The sequence below is a fragment of the Salmo salar genome, chromosome 19 (assembly GCF_965601325.2).
Source record: "Salmo salar chromosome 19, fSalSal1, whole genome shotgun sequence".
Taxonomy (NCBI): Eukaryota; Metazoa; Chordata; class Actinopteri; order Salmoniformes; family Salmonidae; genus Salmo; species Salmo salar.
The window spans coordinates 30,402,898-30,429,294 of NC_138309.1; the positions used below are offsets into that span (position 1 = coordinate 30,402,898).

At 43.4% G+C, this 26,397-nt stretch overlaps 1 protein-coding gene across 2 annotated transcripts in view; it reads left to right on the forward strand.

The window, feature by feature from the left end:
- LOC106578684 (POU domain, class 6, transcription factor 2) overlaps window positions 1–26,397 on the forward strand; it is a 148,447-nt gene that overhangs the window by 68,607 nt on the left and 53,443 nt on the right. For both annotated transcript variants that reach the window (XM_014157779.3, XM_014157781.3), the window contains exon 6: window positions 10,741–11,075. In XM_014157779.3, coding sequence (XP_014013254.1) covers window positions 10,741–11,075 — 335 coding nt within the window. The remainder of the gene's footprint in view (window positions 1–10,740; window positions 11,076–26,397) is intronic.

Below are 26,397 nucleotides of genomic sequence, written 5' to 3' on the forward strand. Positions count from 1 at the left end.
GGAATGAAAATGGCGTTATCTCAGATTGCCTCCAATGTAGAATTGTGTAAGGGAGCGCAGTTGTATCCTTTATTTTCCATTTTCCAGTAATGTGACTTATTGCATGATCTGTCCTCTGTTTTTGAATGTATGAATTCAGACCATTTTTTATCAGGCAGTTCTACTCAGAACACCATTACAAACACACACCTTTACTGAAGCAAAGGCTATACAGAGAGGCTGTAGTATTTTAGCACTGGGTTGTTTGAACATTCATCTTCATTGGTTAGAGATTTAGAAATGTGGAGTAAAAAGTACTTGCTGAATGGCTTCTGATGCTTTTATTTCTACCAAGCTATTCAAACTGAATTTTCCTCTAGGGATACTTAAAAATCGAGTTACTGACATTGTTAATATTCAGTTGAAGTTTGTGGTCTTCAGAAACAGCGCTGAATACTTTGCAAAGGAATATATATTTATTTCATAATGGACGAGTAGCTATTATTGGAATACAATATTTGTTCAATACAAAAACATAATTATCAATACATCTTTTCAGTAAAAATCTACCATCTACTTAAAGAGACTTTCCGGAACATTTGCGTACTTTTTAGCCAGTAGCTCTGAAAGTAGCGCTCAAGGGCCAAAACGGGTCCCCGAAAATGTCGTACTATGTCATTATGTGCAGATGCAGTATGTCATTGCTCACTCTCTCTCTCTGCTATGCCACTGAGCCATTGGGCCCGCCCTGCAACCTCATTGTAAAATGCTGGGCAGGCCTGGGCCAGCCTTATTCTTTCACTGTGAAACTTGTCAATGTGCACCTTGCTAGCTGTCACTGAAATGGCGAGGGGCTAAAACTCATCGGCTGGAGCTCTAATTCCTAGGGGGCTGGCCCACGTGGGCCAAGCTTGCAGTGCTCAAATTGGCGCTACACAGCTTCCAGAAAACAGTCGCTTTCAAACTATGGATTTCCTGGCTAATTGAGGTAAGGTAGTAATTCTACTCATAGATTTTGCATTTAGGAACAACACATCAAGCCCAGAAGAGGGAGGTTTAAAAAATACTTACATAGTCGCCAAAGTTATGGAACGTCTCTTTAATAATAACATGAAATCAATAAAGACTTATCTACTAATCAATAATGCTTACACTCAACCCACATTTACACATTTTTATCAATAGTCTGTGCACTTAACATGTCCTTTCCCTACAAAGGTCAGACAGGCATACACTAAACACAGGCATTTCAAAAGTAATAGAAACATCTCAATAGAACAAAGTGCTACTCCAATAAGGGCTCAGGGGGTCACAACACCAGCCAGCCCAGCCATATCACACTAAGGTCACTATTAAACATGGCTCTCCAATTCCATGTCTGTGAAAGCAGAGAGCTTGTGGTGATATTTGTCAGCATATAGTGTTGAAACAAACCCCATGGCCATTAGGAGGAGCCTGGTCCGCTAGGCTGCTAAAAGCTATCTGTGGTTACTAATTGCTGGCCGGGGCCTAATTGCCTTAATTAATAGGCTTGGTGTCTCAGGCCTGAGACAGGGACAGGGGGGCTTAGATCAGTGTCAGATGATTTCTGGGGAGTGGTGTTGGGGTCCCTGGGGGGCCATCTCTGGGCTCACCGCAGACACATCACAGATGGAGATCCATTACTCACTGATCATAAGAGAGCATCACTAACTAGATCTCAGCGTAGAGAGAAAAGCAACGGTTTCTGACTTCGTTCAAACACATCGCCCACCCCTCTCTTCTTGTACTCTCCTCCCTCTTTCTCTCTTCCTAGCTTATGGTTACTGAATTACGTAACTGTAATTCACAGTGACAAAGTAGGCTAGCACCTTTTGCCCTGACCGTGGAGGTTTGTTCAATGAGCTCTGTGAAATTAGCCCTGGTACTCTCATTTTCCAGCTGCAGGGAAATGGTTAAAAGACACAGATCATATGAAATTAGAACTGATTCAACAAATCTGCTGCTTTCCCCTTCTGCCTAATCCTCCTCCCAACCCCCTCTTCCCCTCTGCCTGCTCCTCCTCCCAACCCCCTCTTCTACTCTGCCTGCTCCTCTCTCCAACCCCCTCTTCCCCTCTGCCTGCTCCTCCTCCCAACCCCCTCTTCTACTCTGCCTGCTCCTCTCTCCAACCCCCTCTTCCCCTCTGCCTGCTCCTCATCCCAACCCCCTCTTCTCCTCTGCCTGCTCCTCCTCCAAACCCCCTTTTCCCCTCTGCCTAATCCTCCTCCAAACCCCCTCTTCCCCTCTGCCTGGTCCTCCTCCCAACCCCCTCTTCTCCTCTGCCTGCTCCTCTCTCCAACCCCCTCTTCCCCTCTCCCTGCTCCTCATCCCAACCCCCTCTTCTCCTCTGCCCTCTCCACTACCCCTTTGCCCTCTCCACTACCCCTTCCTCTTCCCTCTTCAAGCACCTTGTCCGCATCCAGGAAAGACTTCTAAGTTTCAGGTGCACGCATACATTTCTTCTGATGATATATTGTCCTGGTGGGGAATTTCACTTACTGCTGCGGCCTTTTGCTGAACCTGTTGCTAGTCAGTGAGCACGATAGGTGTATAAGTGGCGAGGTTCTTCATTCATCATACATTGTTCTTGGACCGCAAATATCTCATATGCGATTCAGGAGGAAACTACTAAAACGGCACAAAGAATCCCTGTAGGAAGCAGCTGAGGTTATATCAAATGCTGTGCAATAAATAATATATGGATTGTTTGCATGTGTAATGGAATATACATTTTTGATGTTTGCATTTTGCCATCATTTCGGTTTATGTGGTATGAAACTCACAATTAGTGGTGCTCGTGATTGACATTATACATCTCTCATACATTTCTGACACTATCTTTGTCTATGAATTTTGAAGTCAGTTTTTCCCCCCAATCATATTTGCTGCTGTGTTGTGTTGTATTAAAGAGCATTACTAATCACAAGAGGCTCTGTGTTACTCAGAAGTCTCCACATCACTGGGGCTGACAATGTTGTGCTGGTGGGCATGTTGTGCTGTGCAAAAGTGCTTACACGCTCCCACAGACAACCAAAGGGAATAATTAAAGACAGAAGATGTAGGCAGAAGAATGGAGAGCAAATCCCATTGTTTGGGGTTATTTCATCCCACTGAATTCTTTCTCTCCTTCTATTCTCGCATTTCTCTCTCCAAATTCACTATGGGTCTATGGCGCACTTTCAAACACATATGTAAGCGAGGCAGTGTACAACAAAGGGGCTATGATGTCCTACTCATCCCTACATTGTCTTTTCATTCTTTCAGAATAATTTGATATCTGGGGGAGTGGGTGAGTGAGCAGGCGAGCGAGGCAACGCTTAATAACCCCATAATGTAGCTGCCTGGAAGCTGAGAATGAAAGGTGTTTTTTAAAGGACAAACCGTGTGCTCTCATTTCTCCCTCCCTCCTCTCTTGTTTTCTAATGGCATCATTTCTTTAAACCCCCACAATCCCAACTGTTACCAAAATAATCCCCAATGAAATTCTAATTTAAGTTGAGCAGACTATTAGAGGAGCTCGACTACTCTCCGTTTTGGGAGCAGTAAATGTAGCCCCTCAATCTCTCCCAGCTTTTACTGTCAGTCAGAGAGCACTCAGTCATCTCTGTGCATCAGGTCCACAATATTGATTTTACCACCCACTGAAACAGCCGCATGAACATACATTTTGCATGAGGCTTTTACTCGCGGGCTCCTCCTCGGTCTGACAACACATGATGGGACCATGGACAGGCTGTATAACCCTGGCCTGCCAGGGCTAACAGGCTTGACCGGGGCTCCAGACTCTACTGTAGTATATACCACTGAAGGACAAAAGGCAGAGCTAGAGGGCCAATCATGTCTGTTGTGTTCAGTGACACCTCCACCTCTGTCTGAACCTCCCTTCTGGACGGACTTTGAAGAGCGAGAGAAGCCTGCTATGTTCATAGGGAGTTTCCTACTTGAGTGGGCTAAGCAGCCATGCCTGGTGTTACATCTTTATTGACTATAGTACTGTAGTAATTGATGTATGATATTGACATTTCACATGGACAGATACAGGGTTAAAAAGAGTAGGGACAAAATGAGAAATAATGATTGAAATCAACTATAGCCATTAAATATCTACAGTGAATCTAAACTAAAGTTGTCCGCTTTCCTAACATTACAGTCTCAACTTTTTGTATTCTAATATCTCCATGGAGAGGACTCAATACTTTAAAATCCTTCCCCTGGGGTTAGAATTCCACAACACAGCTTGAGATTTTATTGCATCACAAAGGGATCTGTGGATCCCTACAAGCAGAGCGTTTTACTTTGTAAAACCCCATGGCCCACTCAACTCAGTCTCAACTGCTTCCATTTTTGTAGTGTCTAAACACCTCCAAAGCGGTATTGAAACAACTGACTGCGGATAATATTTTTACACAGTTGGTTCTTTGATCCCGGTTTTATTTCCCTGTGATTATTCCAACCATGGTGAAGGAGCAGGAATCTATTTTGATGCTGAAATTTTAAATCCTTCCCTACCCTATAAAAAAAAGGTGAAGGGAAGCACGTCATTATGCTGAATTATTATGCTTGAGCCGCCATATTGCAAATACCAATAACATGAACTATTTCTTGGGAGATAGCAATCCTCCTAAAATGATTTACCACTGTGATAAAAGTGGCAACAAATGTTTTCATCCAGTTTATCAGTCCAAGTGAGTTTACTCTTAATCCTAGGGGTAAAAATGTCTTTCCGCCGTCATAATTACCAAGCGCCTCGCCGACAGGCCCATCTCTCTCCAGTGTAGTAATTACCTGTGTGGCTCATTGAGCAACCAATTGAGACGGTGCTTTATGTGCTCCCACTGAGAACGGTGAGGCAGAGAAATAATAGGGATGTTGTTCCTCTCCTCTCCCTTGACTTGTTCAAGAACCACAGCACAGTTTAGAAGACCCCTAAAATACAGGATGAGTCATAACAGAAATGTTTATTTACTTCATGAAGGCACCTCTTCAGACCCCTGACTATGTGTTCAGAGGGTAGTGCGTACAGCCCAGTACATCACAGGGGCCAAGTTTCCTGCCATCCAGGACCTCTATACCAGGCGGTGTCAGAGGAAGGCCCTAAAAATTGTCAGACTCCAGCCACTCTAGTCATAGACTGTTCTCTCTGCTAGATAACTGCAAGCGGTACCGGAGCACCAAGTCTAGGTCCAGGAGGCTTCTAAACAGCTTCTACCCCCAAGCCATAAGACTCCTGAACATCTAATCAAATTGCTACCCAGACTATTTGCACTACCCCCCCTTTATGCTGCTACTCTCTGTTATTATCTATGCATAGTCACTTTAATAACTCTACCTACATGTACATATTACCTCAATTACCTCAACTAACCAGTGCCCCCCCCACATTGACTGTACCGGTACCCCTGTATATAGCCTCGCTATTGTTATTTTACTGCTGCTCTTTAATTATTTGCTACTTTTATTTCTTATTTTATTCCATAAAAAAAAATACAAAAAAGTATTTTTCTTAAAACTGCATTGTTGGGCTTGTAAGTAAGCATTTCACTGTAAGGTATACACCCGTTGTATTCGGCGCATGTGACAAATACGATTTGATTTGATTTACTACAACATGCTAATGACGCTGGGCAGAGAGAGGGGTGAAGATAGATAGCGGTCAGAAAGAAATGTCTCATCTCACTGTGTACTGGAAGGCTTACAGGATAGATAGAGCATTGTATTGTTTTAGGTACATTTGTTTTTTGACCTTTTGATGTTTTATGCCTCCGAACGTTTGAACACATATTGTACTGTACAGTTTTGCACTGAATGTTGTAACCTAGACTAGAATCATTGTATCTTGTTTGAGGGATTTCATCTCCCACCTACTGGGACCTCTTATGGTCCAGAAGTGTTACTGAAATGCACATCTAATGTTTTAAGTTGATTCATGTCTTTTGAGTCCTTTTTCTGTGACTTATTCCTTATTATCATCCTTATTATCCTCATTAACAGAGGATTGCTGGTTCAACAGTCAGATTGGGACCCTCGCTCTTTTACCACTAAGCATGGTGCCTATATAAGTGAGAGGACCACTTGAACATAGTACCAGGATTGGTAAGCACGCAGCCAGGGAAGTGTAGAGCATATAATGAGCTCCATAGGATCCCAGTAGCCTTTTGGCCTGTCTCCAACTTCACCGAGCCTCCCTTTCTCATCCTCCATCCATCCACTGTCTGCTTGAGGAGGAAGGAGGGAGAGCACAAACAATTAGTGGAGACAGGGCTGCTGGATCATGTGCTCAGCCAAAGCCATCAGACAGCCGCGGTTAGAAGAATGTGCTTCCTAAAGCCGGGTGCCCAGTTACAAGGGGGAGAAGGGTCAGTGGGCTTGAAAGTCTTAACAAGATGACAGAATTTATAAACCACAGCTGTTAAAGAATATAGTTACCTGTGGTGCAGCCCTTATAATAAGGCCACATGGGGCTTCTTCCATATTCCCTCAGTATTTGTTTTCCTTCTTCTTCATATTCTTTTGTCGTGCCACTCTTTCCTCCTCTGCCTCAGGTCAGCGCTTGGAGGAAATTCTCAGAATCCTCTTTGATCTTCCCTAGGTTTCAATTTTTATTTTTTTTACAGACATTTTCTATTTATCTCTCTCTCGCTCTCCTTTTCGTTTGTTCGTTCTGTCTTTCTTTCATTCGTCCCATTTTCCATCTTTTAACTGGCGCACTCCACATTTTCTTGTGGTTCACTTGTAAGGGAAGACAGAGAGAGGCGCCCAGTCCTGTCATACTTTGCGAGACAACTTGCCCCAACATTTCAAGTGAGAATTGGACTCTTGGCTTTCGCGAGCCCAAGATGATATATAATTCATGGTGGGGTTTGGGAGAGGTGTCAATGTGTCAGGAGGTAGAAGAAATGTAAAAGTGTTGCTGCTGTTTACTGGCCCAGAGACACTGGCCACGTCCTAAATGGCAACCTATTCCCTTTAAAGTGCAATACTTTTGAGCAGGGTCCGATAGGGCTCTAGTAAAAAAGTAGTGCAGTTTATAAGGAATAGGGTGGCATTTGGGACGTACTCACTAGCTTCCTTCGCTGGCATTCTTCTTCTGCTACTTAGAACTGAGGAAAAGGGGGAGGTCTTGATCAAATTTTCGCATGTGCCTGTCCAGAACCAAGAGCGACCAGACTAATCAAAGAAATGTCTGCCCTGAGGTTTTATTTATTCATCTCACTATGAAACAGCCCATGGTTTAATTAGTGAAGTGCAATGATTCAGTACGTATACAAGTTTGTCTACCCCTCTATTCACGAATGCTCTGTTGCATTATCAATACGCCAATCAACACCATTTTTTGTGCCATTGATCTGTTGTTATTCTCTCAATTTCTCGAGACCTCTCGTTGTTTTTTAAGGCTGAAAAACAACTATTGCAGTAGCCTTGTCACTATAGGTTACATTGATGTTATACGGCTTAAAATAGCATTCATAACATATAGAAAGTAGATAATAGTACTTTGGCAATATACTGTTAGTACACTCACACGTAGTCCCAGAACTGGCAAAAACAAGGTCTTAGGCTGCAGGTAGACCTACAGTGAGTGGCAAGAGCCCTCTGAATATCAATCGGATCTTTGTATGGTGCCGGTCGTGCACCACACCGCCAGTACCTCTTCCCAAGGAACAAAGTCAAGTAGATTCACAGTCAAATGAACGGCCAAATGTTCTACGTCTCAGAGCGTAGTCTTCTCCTTCCTTTTACTGGAGAACGAGTGGGTCAGTTAGAAATGTGATGTATCGGTCAAATCAACTGGTATGCATGTCTTTATATTTGGTTTTGCTATTAGAATTCGTGTGGTTTTTGCACTCTTTTCATTCTAATTACTGACTGATAAGAATAAAATGCTGTATGCCTTAGGTCACTTATACAGTCACTTATACAGTCACTTAGGGCTTTGTTAAAAAATAAGAACCAAGGAATTTCAGAGTCAATGGTTACAAATTTGTGCCATCACATACTGTACTATAGAAGCGCTGAATACAGTGCACTAGGAAAGTATTCAGACCCCTTGACTTTTTCCACATTAGATCGAGTTCAAGTCCAGGCTCTGGCTGGGCCACTCAAGGACATTCAGAGACTTGTCTCGAAGCCACTCCTGCGTTGTCTTGACTGTGTGCTAGGGTCGTTGTGCTGTTGGAAGGGGAACCTTCACCCCAGTCTGAGGTCCTGAGCACTCTGGAGCAGGTTTTCATCAAGGATCTCTCTGTACTTTGCTCCATTCATTTCCCCTCGATCCTGAATAGTCTCCCAGTCCCTGCCACTTAAAAACATTCACACAGCATGATGCTGCCACCACCATGCTTCACCGAAGGGATGGTATTGGCCAGGTGATGAACGGTGCCTGGTTACCTCCAGACGTGACGCTTGGCATTCAGGCCAAATAATTCAATCTTGGTTTCATCAGACCAGAGAATCTTGTTTCTCATGGTCTGAGAGTCTTTAGGTGCATTTTGGCAAACTCCAAGCGGGCTGTCATGTGCCTTTTACAGAGGTGTGGCTTCCGTCTGGCCACTCTAACATACTGTAAAGGCCTGATTGGTGGAGTGCTGCAGAGATGGTTGTCCTTCTGGAATTTCATAGCAAAGGATCTGAATACTTATGTAAATAAGGTATTTCTGTTTTTATTTTTTATGAATTTGCTAAATATTCTAAAAACCTGTTTTTGCTTTGTCATTATGGGGTATTGTGTAGATTGATGAGGATTTGTTTTTAATTTAATACATTTTAGAATAAGGCTGTAACGCAACAAAATGTGGAATGAGTGAAGGGGTCTGAATACTTTCTGAATGCACTGTAAATGTACGATAGGTATTATGGGAGTGAAAATGTATTCCTTTCCCATCTTGTCCTGTCAATTTCTTCCCTGTACTGTCCTGATTCCGCAACAGTTCTACAACCCTTACAACCCCGGAACTTTCCTCTCCCTTCCCGATAAAAATCACTCCTGTCCCATCCCATGCGAGTTTTTGCAGTCAAAAATATGTTGGCTATTGTGCTTGTTTAGGAAGTATTGAAAATAATTTCAGTAATGTAATATGTGACTGTGATATGTGGTTGTCTTTACTATTTTAGTTAAACGCAATGACTGTAGGCTTAAATCGCTCTGGATAAGAGCATATTCTAAATGACGATCGATTAAGGCTGGAGGATGAGGACAGAGACCACAGCAGGACGGTCTGCTCAGCACAGCACAAATACGTAGCCTACAGCTGAGCATTGCCCACGTTATTTTTTTATTTCACTAGGCAAGTCAGTTAAGAACAAATTCTTATTTACAATGATGGCCTACACCAGCCAAACCCAGATGATGGTGGGTAAATTGCACGCTGCCCTATGGGACTCCCAATCACAGCTGGTTGTGATACAGCCTGGATTCAAACCAGGTTGTTTGTTGTGACACCTCTAGCACTGAGATGCAGTGCCTCAGACCGCTGCGCCACCATATGAACATTTACAACATGAACATACAAAATAAAAACCGAGTGGCAGTACTGCATAAATCAATCTATTTCTATTTTGCTCTTCACCTCAGATGATACGGGTTTAGTTAAATACATTAACAATTGGGCTTGACAGTAAAGTTGTTAGGAGTACATGTATGCCGCTTCTCCCGCTCTCCGGTTGGTAGCCTATTTGATTAAACCGCAGCATTTTTTACAAGCCTTCCTTGTCAAAGACAACTCCATAAAATGTTGCTAAAACATCGCTCTTTCCTTGGCTCTAATGTTAATGTTAGTGATGGGTCCTTGGCTGCAACAAGACATTTGCAATTCCTTGAACGCTTCATCATTTAGACTACTGATGTAGGATGGCATCTGAACCCTAGTGACTGGCAACAACTGGAGTGAGCCGACAGAAGGAGCAGAGGGGAAATGACATTTAAAACAAATGTTTATTAAGTAAACTATATAAATCCTACACAGTTGTTGTTTCATGAAATGCTCCACACATGACATATTTATATTTTTATAAAAACATTTTATAACTATTCCTGTACTGCCCGTTCCAGTTGACTGTTGATCCTGTCCCATCCTGTCTCGATCTTGACTCTAGAAATTTACTCCCATTCCTGCCAGAATCCCGCGAGATTCGGGAGTCCTGTTCCCCTGTCAAACTCGAGTATGCGTGACTGTCTCTCTGAAACAACACTGTCTGTGTGTTTTACTGAAACTGTGCATGAAATCTATTAACATTTAAATCTAGAAATGAGGATAATGGCATGCCATTATTGAATCCAATTAGTTAATGGATTGATTTCTTAAGATGTCCAGTCAAGATGAATGGCTCTTCATAGGAGATTTTCCGCAATTAAACCCAAGATCGTGGCATTCATTGCGTGAAATTGAACAGATTCTCTCTAGAGAGAGCAATTATGTCAATCAATGTATATTGCTTTGTCCTCTAACTTGAAGTTAAGTGGTTCTGTAAGTCCGTTGTAGAAGTTAAAATACTACAGGACCTTGTTGTGGAGCTGACCAATTTACATCATCGTTCCACACCTCCACCTAGTATGTATCGTGTGTCTGAGGCGTGACCATTCTTTTTCAGTATGATAACCTGACTGCTGGTTTTCATGATTGCACATGAATGTCTTACAATAGCTTTGGAATGCCTCTGACTAGTTTTAGACGGTGATGATGATAACAATGGAGATGATATCAGGAGGTTGACACTCTGCTTCTGTTTCTCTTCCTTCTTCAGCTACCTCATCCCTGAACTCCCAGCTTCAGCACCTGCAGCAGCTCCAACAGATACAACAGCACCACCATCAGCAACAACAGCACCACCATCAGCAACATCAACATCAACATCAACACTCCCACAGCCACGCTCACAACCAGCTGTCATCGCGGGGTCGCATGACCCCGCCCAGCCTTCAGCAGTCCTCTGTCTCGGTCCCCTCCCCTGGCTCCGCCTCCTCCTCCACCACCTCCATGACTGGCTCTGGCCAACCGCCACAGTCTTCGCCCCTCCGGCAAAACCAATCGCCGGCCCGCAGCCTACCCTCGCCCGTCACCCCACCCATGCCACTGCAGGTGAGCTCACTCTTACCCCCTCCTGTTAGCGTACGCCAATGGTTTAGTCACAAAATGATCTAGAACTTTGTTATCCAAGTTGGAAGAATAGTGGTTTATGTAGACCTTACTGCTCATTGCTGCTGCACCTTTGACACCGTCATACAAAACTTCAGCAAATGGATGTGTTTTTCAATTGTTTTACTAGTGGTGATATGCTATTGTTGGGTGCGATTTGTGTAGAGACGGAGGCCAACCTCGAGATAACACAATGCTGATGCCTACTTAATAGACGTTGTTTGTCCAGGTACTCTGTTCTATACTTGATGTGAACCAAGACCCAGTGTTTGACTCCTGGCAGGCAGCTCTGCTGTCAGTGTGGGGAACATAAAATGTGCATCTCATTGACAAGGTCATCCTACAGTGAGAGGTTTCTTCAATGCACACTAAACCCCGAGTCTCGAGCCATCATGCATAACTTTTTCAGCTGATCCATCTCGGATAGATCATGTTATCCATCCCAGCTCTCATCAACATTTATCAGTCCTTTTTAGCTTAGCTGCCCTTCCCTTCCCTCATCCGACCTCCTTTTCAGTCAGTTTGTCTGTCCATCAATCTCAGCCCCCTTCTGTCCATCTGACGATAATAACCTATTTTATATCCCTGTGGTTTCATTTCTGGTGGAGCCTGGCCAGGGTCGCCTCCCTCTCCCCAGCCACATTCATCAGCGTCAGGCCCTTATTGGGTTGTGGCGCTGCACCCTTCTTCTTTAAGGCCGGGATGAGTACAGCCATTTGTTTCCCCCCTTGCAACCCTCTCCGGCCCTGTCATGGCCTAGTGAGACTCAGCAGGAAAAACAAACGCCCGCATTTAATGACCTCCAAAGGCTGGCTAGCTGCTGCCTGCCTCCCAGACCTAGATGCCAACCATATACTGTAGCCACAGTCCAGCCATGGCAATGAACCCTGAGCGCTGACGGTAGATTGGGCTAGTCAAAGGCCGCATATCCCAAATGGCACCCTATTCCCTATATAGTGCACTACTTCTGACCAGGGCCCATAGGGCTCTGGTCAAAAGTAGTGCACTATATAGTAAGCTTGGGCATTTGGGGTATTTGGAAATAGCCACGGGATGGTTTTTCAATACCGTCAAAACCGTTGAAACTATTTCTTTAAAGTTTTTCTATACATTTTAATATTTGTAGCTACTTTTTAAGTAAATACCTGCAGTCAACTTATGCAATATGTTAGAAGATAAAGCAGATTGCGTTCATTTCACTTTCACATTATTTTCCATTATGAAGCTTACCATAGTTCCCCAGAACAGTTGAGCCAGTCACGTGTGTGTTTGTAAATGGCACAATGGGAGAAAGCAGGATCAGGTGATTCCAGCTGTGTATCAACAGGGGTTAAGTTTTATATTGAAAGTCAAGTGTGTTTTGTTGCTTCAATAAACTGATCAGGGACGTGCAACTATAGTTTTCCTTCACAGAAAACACATTAGTGCAACACATTAATCTGAAAGTAGCTTCATTTTCATCAGATGACAACAGAAGTGCAACGCTATTTGGCAGGCAGCCATACTTGTAGGCTAAATTAGCTTACAATGAAAAAGCAAGGTCTTTTTTGCAAAAACTATGCATGGCCATCATATTTCTGTTTATCATAGAAAGAATGTAGCCAGCTACATTTCCTAATGTTTTGCTCAAAGTTTATCTTGCATTTTACTGGAGAAAAGTAGGCTGGCTACACCTAGAAAAGTACTGGAGAACAGTAGCTCCACATCAGTCAGAGTGCTGCCTGCTGATAGACTACCCATTAGTGAATTCTCATCTGAGTGGAGAAATGCAACTGAAGCACAAAATTAGTCTGAAGCCGAGCAGAAATTCCAATAAGAAGCATTTTAGATCTGCATTTACAAAACGCAGCAAGATATTTCATATGCGTTTTAGAATTCTGTGTTAACGCGACCCCCGTGTTGGAGAAGTCAAAGCCCTTTGGATGAGTTATCTGTACAGCTGCCTATCTTTTGATTTCCTTACGTTTTCTTCTCTTCTCCTTTCTCGGCCCATCTGCTCCTCAGAGCAGAGCAGGCAGGCCCGTTGCCCTAGAGTGTGTACACATGCTGCTCTAAAGCCAGTACTGTTCATTTGGACAATATCTCTCGTTCACATTCGCTTGTAAATGTAATAACGTAACAAAAATGGCATATGTAGCTACCTACAGTATATGTGTATAACTTTGAGCTGGACTGCGTGTCTTTGTAATTATTAATTTTTTCGTTTGCGCTCGTTAGCATATTTAGTTAGCAGCCTCCATGGAAATTCACTATTAAGTGTACAAATTCTGTTAGTATTCTGGTAATAGACACTCAGTTGGCTTTAAAAAAATATATTATTGCCGCCCCCTTGTGTAATAAGCCGGTAATACCGTAAATCCCGGGATGAGAGAAGGACGATATGACGATATGAAAATCTGGATCCCTCCCAACCCTACTATATAGGGAACAAGGTGCTATTTGGGATGAACACAAAGTACTGGTCCACTCAGACACACCTAGCATAAGGGCCAAAGCCTAACAATAATGTTTTTTTCTAGAGTAAATTAGTATTCTAATGTTAGTACATTACAGTCAAGCAAAGCCCCCCATTTTCTTCTCTGAATATTTTAGCCTGTTTGAGGAATGTCTTAGAAAGCATGGCTTTTATAGAACTTCTTTGAAAGCAGAGCTACAGAGAGCAATCTCTGCCTGTGCCTGGCATACTCACAATACATTCTAATGCTTTATTAAAATGAGAAATCCTCATTTATTAGTGCTATTATGACATCTTTCACCAGTTTCCCCACAATCACACCCTGTTCTTAGCATGGCTTGTATTGGATAAAGAAGCTGAGATCCTGATTATAATGACTGGGGATAGACAGATATATAGATAAATAGACCACCCTGGAGGGGAGCCGAAGAGGAAATCATTAAGATATTGCCTCGTCCAATGGTATTAAGGCTGATGTGAGAGGGAGGTAGGCAGGCTGGGTGTGAAATGTTTCATCTCTCTCTGGCTCAGTGCTGGGGTTGTCACTGAGGGCGTTGCTATGTCACCTGGTGAGGGTCCCTCCATGGACAGTTCTTGGGTGCGTCCCAAATGGCACTCTATTCCCTACGTAGTGCACTACTTTTGACCGGGGTGCACTACACAGGGAATAGGGTGCCATTTGGGACACAACCCGTCTCTGCTGAAAGCAGTCCTGCCCAGGTCTCGACACACTCAAGTCTGCAATATGATTTGGGCCCCTCCATCCATCTGCACCCTCCACCCTCAACACCCAGGTCAATGATTACATTTTCAGTTAAGAGTCACTGAGCATCAATTTGGTTAATCCATAGAGGCCTCCATCCGGGGAGAGTCCCCATCTGTAACCCCCTGAGTGTGTGTGGGCGTGTGGGGGTGTGTGTGGTGGTGCGTGTATGTGTGTGTGTGCATGCATGCATGCTACATTAAACCTTTCCTCTGAGAATTCTAAACCATAATTGGCCTTAGAGTACATTTTCATTATGCATTTTGCATTATTGCTTTGGCCATGTGGGACTAAAATACAAAAGTGTTGTATTGGGAATCTATACAGCCAAGGCATGCCATAATTAGTCCTCACATTAGATTATAGGTCTCTTGTCAAAGGTAGTGCACTAAATAGGGAATAGTGTGCCATTTGGGATGCACAGTAGTACAGATCACAGCCCTTTTATTGTTCACCTATTATTCACACACACAAGACCACTCAGCCATTCAACCATTTGTTTTAAGAACCGGAGGGAGTGTCAGATAGACAAACAGTCATTAGGATACTATTACTCTCCTAATTGTCCCCCACTGGGAGATGATGCTCACATTGAACCTTTTAGAATAGAATCAACAGTCCGAGCTAGTCATTGTATGTAGAGAAACTAACATCCACTGGCTTCTAATATCAACATTAGAGTGGATGAAGAGAAACGATGCTGCTGTTTTCTGTTACTCCCTTCTTGTTTCAGTAGAGTAGCCTAACAGCCTAGGTTACTGGTGGACTCTCCACAGTTTAACTTTGAGCACAACGAGAGGTTCACTCTCCCGTTCCTCAGTGCGTCTCCACCACAGCAGCCAGCCCTACTACATTACTACCTCCTGTCTCCCACCCCACTCCAGCATGCTGAGTTCCAGGCGCTCCCAGAGGGGGCCCCAGCCTCCCTCCACAGTGATGACAAATAGACGGGGAGGGAGATTATGAAATTTGCTTAAGTGTGTTAATGGCCTGATTGCTGGATCCGGGCTGGATTTGCTGGAAGTTGATTGAATAGAGGTGCAGGTTTTCTCCATGCCCAGCAGAGCTCAGGGATTTGACGGCGCTCGCCAAGTCTGTTACACCAGAATTGATCTTAATTAGATCTGAAAGACCTGCCACAGCAGAATGGTCGCGGCGATTAAAATGAAAAACAGGAGAAATTACTGATCAAATTAATCATAATGTCGGGCTACAGCTGTAGGTCTGGTGTAATTTGCCAGTCCACTGAGTTACATCGGCCCCGGCAGGGTTGAGGCAGAGGAGGGAGAGAGAGGCTGCTACATACTGATCCGTGGCAGTGGGAGGCTTAGGCCAGCCCATCAACTCTCTCTAATTCCATTCGCTGAGCCCAGGCCCTCGTGACCCCTGTGCGCCATTCGGTGGCGCTAACACACTCACAGGCGCGCGCACACACACACACACACACACACACACACACACACGCACAGAGACACAGGTTTGCATGCACACACACACACACATTCTACCATATGTTATCACTCTCTTCCACTCTTTCTTTTCACATTCTATTCCTTTAATTTCTGTTTTATTAGTTTCTTTTTCTGAGTTCTCACATGTCCTTTCTCCACTTTCCTGTTCTTCTATAGAAACAAGAATGTAGAATGTCTCTTAACGCAAACTGTCTGGTTGGTTAGGTACAATACTCAGTCTGCCTGAGCCTTATCTGCTGTTTCTTGTGTGAGTGACATCTTCCAGAGGCTTATGAACAGTATCCTGTATTCGCCAGCCCTACAGTACCTCTTGTATTGGTCAGGGCTGTCCTGTCACATGCTGTGTGTGTGTGGGTATGTGTTCACTTATAGCCCTTAACCTTGGCACAGTGTCTAGCGGTGTCTAGTTCTGTGGTTTCAGGGCTTACAGTATGTCCTGTCTCCATCCTCCATCCCTCTGTCAGCTTCCTGCCGTCTGCCTGGCCTCCCCCCTGCAGTCCTCAGCTTTCCTCTCCTCCGTCCCTGTCAGAGCTCCACACTGGGCCTGTCCACTCTATTCCATCCCTCCATCCCACAGACTCGCTGGGGTAATTACTGCCCAGAGCCCTGCTCTCTCTATCTCCCTCCCTCCCTCCCTCCTGTTCCAGCGCTCCACAATTTACCACCAAAACGTCTGCAGACATCTCTTTCTCTCCCTCTCTCTCCTTCCTTCTCTTCCCCAGTGCACCCCGACATCACAGGACCGCGGGGCATCAGACCCACAAGTGCTGCAATTACCTGAGCCCTTTCTCTCTCCCCTATCCTTTTCTCGCTCTTTCTTCCTCCTCCTCTCTTCTCTCCTGACTCCCCTTCGGCTCCCTCAGTAGTCCCTGGCAATCAGGCTTCATTAGAGCCATCTCGTGAAAACCCATCGTCACCAAGGTCAGGCCCTGCCCACCACAACAGGCTTTCAGGGGCCTGGCTGTCTGCACTCTCCCCATCTCTTGCACTCCCTCCCTCCCTCCTTACCCTCGGTCGGTCTCCAGCCCATCTCAACTGCTTTTGTCTCCAGCTGACGCCCCTTCAAAACACCCGTGTCACTGTCTTCCGCTGCAGCGCACTTTTGCCTATGTCAACCATTGTTAGAATCAGCACCCTTCAATTTGTTTCATTCCTTTTTTGTGTGTGTTTTAAATGGCTCTTGCATATCGATGAATTGATTTTCCAGATCAGGTACACGCCTGCTTAATTTACTCATGCAGCCCTGGATAATTCCACAGTGTATTAAATGTAAATTAAGATGACATGCCCCTAGCATGCTAAATGTACCCATGATTTCCATGCCCATAGCTCTTAGTATGATAGTATCATATCTAACAGGACTCATGTAAGTCTATGAAATTGTCCTTTACCGCTCAGAAATTTCATGAGAAAATCGAATGTTCTTTGGTGAACAAAAATAGTGTTAGAAGTGAATTAAAAGATGTCATAGACCTAATACAAACATCAAAGATATATGGTCATATCGCAGTAACTACTACTGAATTAAAATACAGCATCTTTTTCCATAAAGCACTGGATTCAATTAATTTGTTATTAATGTGTCCCTTAAAAAAGAAAGTGTGTAAATGAGCAGCTGGGGGTAGATGTCTTATGTGTTGTGGCGTCACTGCTGTCTAGTGCTAGCAGTAGGGCCTTGTCGGTAGTCACTGCTGTCTAGTGCTAGCAGTAGGGCCTTGTCGGTAGTCACTGCTGTCTAGTGCTAGCAGTAGGGCCTTGTCGGTAGTCACTGCTGTCTAGTGCTAGCAGTAGGGCCTTGTCGGTAGTCACTGCTGTCTAGTGCTAGCAGTAGGGCCTTGTCGGTAGTCACTGCTGTCTAGTGCTAGCAGTAGGGCCTTGTCGGTAGTCACTGCTGTCTAGTGCTAGCAGTAGGGCCTTGTCGGTAGTCACTGCTGTCTAGTGCTAGCAGTAGGGCCTTGTCGGTAGTCACTGCTGTCTAGTGCTAGCAGTAGGGCCTTGTCGGTAGTCAGGCTCCTCAGCAGCTCAAGTTGTTAGGAGGTGGAGGGAGGGAGTCTCATTAATGCACAGGAGAGCTGGCTCTTAAGAAGGCAGAAAATTGCCTTACATAACGACCTCAGCACCACCACCACAATTTAGAAATACAAATGTGCACTGTTGACTGAAGCAGAAAATAAGACTGTTGTCCATCAATAGACAGCGGCACATTTCTCATATGAATATTTATACAGCAGCATAGGTGGAGGGAGATGAGGGAAACAGCATGACAGCCTTACTGCTTTTATTTACTTCAAATTAGAAGGATTAGGCCCGAAGGCAATCTTTAGACTCAGGACCAAATACATTTGAAGAAGTAAAAAAAAAAAGCAAAAAAAAAAGCATATTCATATTTACTATATTTTCTGAAAGAATAATACGTTTTTCACTCTAGCCCATGGACAATTCCTGCACATTTTTTTTTATTAGGGATGTAACAAGCACTCTGTTGCTGTGTGGCTCTGCAGAGGCATACTCACCTATTTACTACTTCCCGTCTGTGTTTTGGCGCTTGTTCCTCTTCCCCAGCCTTTCTCTCCCACTGGGCAGGCAGAGAGCTGGGGAGAAGAGAGGAGGTAACCAACTCAGCCTAGTAGTGAGACTTGGTTCCCCGATCCACCTACACTCACACTGGGGGCGACACGCGTTAGATGCCCACAGGGGAGCCTTGGGGTTGGGAAGCCAAGCCAAGGCTCACTTAACAGTGGATACGGAATAGGGTTTCTTAAATTATGAGGCTAGGCCGTGACATTGAGTTCCCCCCTCCTCCTCCTCCTCATGTGAGCTCCCAGACACAAGCTGCTGTCTAAGTGCTCCACTCCACTGAGGAGGCCAGTCCCCCTGTGGGGCACGATTCTCCTGCCTGTAATTTCGAATGCCCATTAGCGACCACAAGGAAAACAGCCGCTCTGCACAGCAGCACTGACCTGCACCGCAAAAAGCATCCTCTTTTAATGCAATGTTATTGCATTACTCTTATAGGCCAAGTAAAATGTTTCCATTTCTGGTCAGTGCAAAATATGAGGAGAAAGTATGTTGTTTGCATGTTATGTTAGGGTCACTCGATAGCTACACTCTAAATGCTGATATACTATTGGAATTAAGGAAATGGAAGTATAGGCTCCATCTTATATTCATCCAGGTGGGGGATCTTTGGCCTCATTTGATTAGCGGAGTGAAACTGATGTTGATGCTTCTGTGAATGGACCACAATACAAAACCAATAGATTTAGTTAACTTTAGCAGCTCCTCAAAGAGCACGGCCTCGGGAGTTAAACAAGCAGATTATCAATACACAAAGTCTGTAAATGTCATCGATTCATCTCACCACTTAATGCTGATATAGCGTGTGTGTGTGTGTGCGTGTATGTGTGTGCACGTGTGTGTGTGTGCCTGTGTGTGTGCTTGCACGTGTGTTTGCGTGAGCAAATATGTGTGTGTGTGTGTGAGTGTGTGTGTGCGTGTGTGTGTGCGCGTGTGTGTGCGCGTGCGTGTGTGCGTGCGCGTGTGCGGTAGGGTTTATCGATCACGGGTGACTACGTCTCGGCCACAGAGCCCCTCTCTTGTGATTAATCTCTGGAGTCAATGACACATGACAGGCCTCCCCCTCGACCTCCCTCATTTCTCTTCATTATAAGCCGTATTTTGGGACACCACAGTAAAGAGTAATCATTTACCTTTATTGTGTTTATAAGGCCGGAGCACGGATGACCCTTTCTATATTGAATTGAGGACATGGAAAGATCACCGGTCATTGATTAGGAGGAAATTAAAGTAATTCAAATGCTATATTTATATGTCAAACAACAGCAACTTGAAAAGAGACGGCATTTCCCCTCAGGTCATGAAAAATGGTCAATATATTTTGTTTAGGTGATTGTTGTTCCTTAACCTTTTTAACAGAAATTGTTTAACACACACCCAAATAATTGAATCAATCTCTTGGGGTAGTTTCCTGGACACAGGTTAAACCTGGTCCTAGACTGAAAAGCACTTCCTATGAATAATCTCTATTGAGCCTGCTTTTTAGTCTAGGACTATGCTTAATCTGTGTCTGAGAAACCAGCCCCTAATTCTATACCATGTGATACTCTGTTGTTTTTCTGTGCATTTTTTCACCTGACGTTTCATTTTTCACTTACTACTGTAGTAAACTGAGAAGTAGCACAGACCAGGAAAGCAATGCATCCACTTCACACTCTCAGCCAGAGTAATACTCTCTCTGCTATTTTACATCTGCAGCAGGAGAGGAAAAGTTGCTTGAAAAAAGGGCATGTTTCTCAACTTTACAACTGTATGCAAACTGGACCAAATGTGTCACTTCATAAAATCGCAATGGTCAGTTCTTTTCCACGAATGGTACTTCATCATATAGACAGTTGCCGTAAATTTAACACATCCGAAAAAAAGCCAAATATTATGGATTATTAAGCAGAGAGAAATGAGAATAAAAGGGATTTTATAAAGGTACCTTTTTTAGCCACACAGTCGGTGGCCCCTCTGACCAGAGGAAATGTACTGTTCTGCTGATGGATGACTATAGAACCCACCGTGAACTCTCAAGCCCCACAATTATCAACGAATGGGCGAGAACAGATTTCATGTAACGATTCAAGCCGCTGTTAATTTCACATGAGGCTAATGAGCGAGAGGATTGACGGCCACTGTCCTGCACTCAATCATCCCTTTATAGTTAGCCCGAACGTTTTCAGGACTCTGCTCTTCCTTCATTAGCATTTAGCCTCATTAAATTCATTAAATATAGCCATTCTCCCACCACTAAGGATGTCTATTTCCTGGAGTTAATGCATTTTATTTTATCAGCTCCCACCCCCCTCTGTTAACTAACTGTCAGACTGCTAGGCTATGATGACATCACTCCATTAGCACGCACCACTCCCACCCATCTCAGGCCCACTGCCATCAGAATGGTTTGAATGGTTACCGATGTGCTTGTGTTGTATTGTTAAGGCATTTTCTGTCCCTGATGTTCTTTTTGCCTTTCTGGCTTTCTCATCCCTCATCGTCAATGTTCAATGTCCTTTCGAATGTTAATTTGGGACAATGGTCAGTAAGTAGAGTGGCAACAGAGGTCCATGAGTGACCCAGACTACGCTCTGAGGACCCAGAGTGGAGGAGCAGTGTGTGAGGCTGCTCCCCCCCAGCCATTTCAGCCAACCCTGGGACTAGAGGTGTTTGGGAGGGCCTAATGGCCTTTTGATGTACATGAGCCCAGTAGCGGATGTGAGGGCAAGGAGGAGCCAGGAAGGGAGCTGTTTGGGGAAGCTAGGACGAGCAGAGGACTGGCAAGGCACTGACAGACAGAGAGCGTGTTTTCTCATGTCACAGCTGATTACATTCACTCAGGAGTGGGAAAAGAAGAGCGGGATGGAGGGGATGTGAGAGGTGGGGCCGAGAAAACGGGAGCGAGGGAGGGGAAATGTACACTGTGTGTTTTTCCTCCTGAGATAGACTCTCGTTGCTCTCATCCAGAAGCAAAAACGCTATTTATTGTAAACGTTCCCTGTTTGGTTAACTTTTGCCACACTTTTGGCTGAGTGATAACGAGCATGACAGCAGGACTTAAGATGGATGGGCCGCTTTATCAGATGGGCTTCTTGCATCTGGCTACATTCAAGAGCATTACTTTGCCAGGCTTCCTTTTACTGTTATCATCCTCGTTTCCACGTGAGGACCCTCTTAGGCAAGCTGAAGTACATTCTGTTCCATACTGGTCAGATATACTGTGCCCTTATGTACAGAATCATTTGTCCATTACACATGCTGTGTATGTAGGTCTAATAAAGGGAGTATTTTCATCCTACAGTAATTGTCTACTCTTAGCTAAATGCTCTCTGATAAGCGCCTTCTAAGGAGCTGAGAGAATCATTATGGATGTTGTTCAAAGCTCATTGATAATGATAGAACACTATGTTTTCCTTTCCCAGTACATATGGCTGTGAAACAAACAAAAATGATGGTTTGTTAAATTATTGTGGCTTTTGGGGGGCAGTAAATATCAAAAAGGTTTGAGCGCTGCATGCATCAAGCCTATCAAAACTCCCATGAGATGCTTCCCTTTTTGTTGTCTGACCTGGGTTGATACCCATTACCTCTGCTCTTCTCTGTTCCATTGTGTCTGCTGGAAAAGCGGTTCACTTTCAAACAGGCACATAAGAAGAGCCAGCCCAGAATAAACTCCAGTTAGTTTGAGTCACACACATTTACGTTTCCAGGGTTCTGTTCACACACACAGAGACCATTTTTAGCCTATTCCAGAGATTGCACGGGTTACTGCACCAGGTGACCCTCATGGACAACGGGTTACTGCACCAGGTGACCCTCATGGTCAATGGGTTACTGCACCAGGTGACCCTCATGGTCAATGGGTTACTGCACCAGGTGACCCTCATGGACAACGGGTTACTGCACCAGGTGACCCTCATGGTCAATGGGTTACTGCACCAGGTGACCCTCATGGTCAATGGGTTACTGCACCAGGTGACCCTCATGGTCAATAGTGACTGTAACAGAGTTGACATTCACTGTCATCATTTTACCCATGGTGCAAAATATGTATTTTTAACAATTTGGCTGCTTTATCAAAGAATGGTATCTACATTGAATCAAGGACCTTCTTTTTGTACCTACTGACCCCATGTACTGTACAGTATGTATTCAGTTAGGGTGATGAATAAGGCTTATGGGGAGTGATGACAAGTAGATGTGACTAGAAACATCTGTGGCTTGTGGTTCTGTGATGATCACATACTGATGTTTCAATATAATAATATAATATTATAATATTTGTCCTACAGTGCACCTGACTTTATATCACACAGCAGTAGAAGATTCAATACTCACTGGTGACTCCACAATATGTATTTATCCAACTATTTGATGTCATTATCAGATTCCTGGGGCTCCTGTGTGTGGGTTATTGGCACGATTCAGCCCTAGCAAACGGCTAGTGAGATCCATACCACTAAGACTCCATAACCACCCTATTGATGGGAGAATGAAAAGGCTGGAACACAACGGTTTATATGGCGGCCTTGTAAATAGGAAGATCACTGTTTATCTCCTGCAACACATGCAATCAACACAAATGCTGGGCCACGTCTGTCATTTTCTGCCTCCTGTAGCGCTGTTGAGAGGAGGCACTGTGGCGGAAAATCACCTGTTTAGATGTCCAACACTGCTATCCCCCCTTCTTATGCCTAGTTCTCCCTCACACTGCTATCCATATTACCCAATTGAAGACCCTAGGCTAGAGCCCAGTCGATTATCTCTTTTTACCTGGATTTACCAGAATAATAGCCTCCAAATAGCAGAGGAATAGCAAACACAATGATACTACCACCAACATATTCAGTTGGGCACGTATAGCTACACAAGGAAATAGCACTAAAGTATCAACACACGCACACACTGATACCATTATCTGTTCACTGATCCAGACCTCTCCAACTCCACATGAGGCCTGGCTCTGCTCTGCTTTGCTAGCTGTAGTGTTGACGCCCCTCTCTACATCCTCCTCCTCTCCACTGTGCCTCTATCAGGCTAGCACATCACCCCGTGGTATTACCAAATACACATCATTAACCCAGTTAAATAAGGAAATCCCCTTTATCAGACCAGCGCATCGCTTGACATAACCAAATCACCTAAGGGCATGATGTTTAAACGATCATGACCAAATCCCTCTCTGCCTCACCATTATATCACCTCTCACTCACACAAATCCTCTCCCCCTCAGCAGAGAGCAGAGAGAAAGTGGCTCCACTCAGAAATGAAGGGAGGATTATCTGTTAATGCAATCTCTTACTGACTGATATCACCAGCCGACCCTTCCTGCCACTTTCGCACCGATACATGTATTTATTTGAAGATTTGGCCCGGATAAGACCCTCTCAAATCCAGCACCGTGGTCATAAAGCAGGATGAGGGTGTCTGGCTGGCTCTCTCCATCCCCCCACCAGGACAGATATAGAGGCAAACCTGGCTCCTCATCACAATCCTTTATTTCTGTCTAAAATGTCACTATGTGAACATATTGCTTCAAGGGAGAGATATGTATATCTCAATGTAACTATTACAATAATAGCAGGCTAAACTCTTATTGTCATAGTGACACTACAAGCTTTGTCATAGAGAAGAGTATAAACAGTCTGTCCACACACTACCATTTTGTCTAGATACCAATCCCACTCCAAATACTTTTTGGCACGAAGGAATCTTGCCATTCCATTGGTTAGCCAGGTTTTATTTTGTTATTGTTTTTCTTTCTCCTGATTCCATGAGATGTCAAAATAAACAAACTATTGCTATCTCTACTGACATCAACTTCAATATGATCTAAAATGAATAAGATAAGTTTAGAAGGTTAGAAGTCAGTATATCATCTCAAAAATGTCTATTTAAAATGACACGAGTCCTTTAGGGCATCCATTTCACAGGAGAGTGACATGTTTTCAAAACGATTACTGTATGCCAAGTAATGAAATACATGCTTCCTCTTCTGTTCTGTTTCTCTGGCCTTTACAATAATACTACCCTGACTATTGATTGTAAGTTACAAGCCTCCACTTGTAGAAAAAAAACACATGATTGCACATGCAGAAACTCACATGATTTTACATATAAAATGTCACGTTTTGCACATGTAAAATGTTATTTCACATGAAATTTGACATGTGAAACCATGTAGTTTTGGAACACTTCACATATGATGATACTTCATATAAAGCTTCACATAAAGCTTCACATGTGGATATTTTTTACATGAAATTTCACAGGTGAAGCCCTGCTAACAAAAACTCAGTGTTTTCAACGTACATATTTAAAATACATGATTACAGTGTGCATGTTTATTTATACAGTAATTATTACTCAACATGTCCTCACCTGGGATTTTAATACAGCATTCCGATCTTCCTGCTACGCAATCATGTCTGTGTCAATAACTGATTTTACCTGTATTCCTGCACTTTGGAAAAACTATTTTATTTATCATAGGGATTCAGTAGTATCATTAAAACTGAATAATATGACCCACCAACATTGGACATTAAATAAGTCAATGAAATCAATGAGAGAATAATCAGATGAATTGATAACTAAAAGAGCAATGCAGATGGCACTCTTTTGCTAAGTGCAGCGATGTATTATATGTTATGAATCTTTAGAGGACTTCTCAGAACGCTGAAGACTTTGTGGCGCAGCAGAAATATCAGCAGACCCCAAATTCAGAGATCGCGAGTTCAAATTCCAGTTGGGGTCATCTTGAAAAGTCAGCACTAAATGATCATGTCAAATGTAATTATGTTGATTAAAGATGTTTACACTATTTTAGCTGAACAGTGTATCACCTACCTTAAAACCCCATATAATTTCATTACTTCCCTTCCAAAAAATATGTAAATAGCCATTTTCACATGTTGAGCTGTCAAAAGAGACACATGAGGTCAGTTGTTCACATGTGAAACCATATGTTCACATGTATTAAATTTAAAGTTCACATGTTAACACCCTCCTTTCTCATGTGAGGAGAATAACATGTTTTCACTTCACATGTGAATTTCAGATTCAAACGTGAAATTTGCAGATTCACATATGTGGAAATAGAATTAGCATTTTAGTTTCATGGTATCACATGTTGAAATTTTACATCCCTATGTTGTCACATTTATTTCACATGAGATAATGCTTCCACGTGTGCTCAATGTTTTCACATATGTAGTTTCATGTTATCACATGTTGCTTTTAAATGTTGCCACATGTTAACACATTGACTTCAGTGCTTCAATGTGGTCACATGAAATGTGTCTCTTGGAACAAGAGCATGGAAAAACAAATACAATTGTCAAAAGTTTACAACCCTCCTGAGATATATGGAAATTGTGTGCATATGTTTCATCATTTTGAGATAACGATATATGTCAATTAGCCAATGACGAGTAAAAGCTTGAATGAGACTCTCAAATGCACTTCACCTCTGTAAAAGATGAATAACTAAAGTGAACAGAAATGTCTTCTTAACGTTTAAGACTGAAGTTGGTCAGAAAGACGAACGCGGGTTGGGCATTTAAAGAAAATCCTGCGATTTTCTGTGGGGAAAAAAAACTGGATGACTAGGGGACCCAATATCAATCATGGCCAGTTTGAGGCCACCAACATGACATATGATTTCATAAGAAAAATGCAGTGTCATTCTTAATGTGCTTAACCTTTACTGTCAATGAAAAAGTATTGATCGTTCCATGGCATTTTTTCATCATTTGATTTCAGAAGGCGTAATAATATAGTGGTGGGGGTACCATAAAAGATGAATGGCAACTGAATGGTCTCAGCTTAACAAAGCTCAGGTCCCCACAGAATGATTTAGCCGGTGGGCCGAAGCACCCTATCTGCTTTAGTTTAAAAGATAATCGATCCTTGGCGAGGTGGAGTGTTTTTTTTTCTTCATAAAAGCTACATTTATTTTTTCTAAACACATTTCCATTTGTTGGCAATCTCTATTCTAGATTTTTTAGCTAGCTG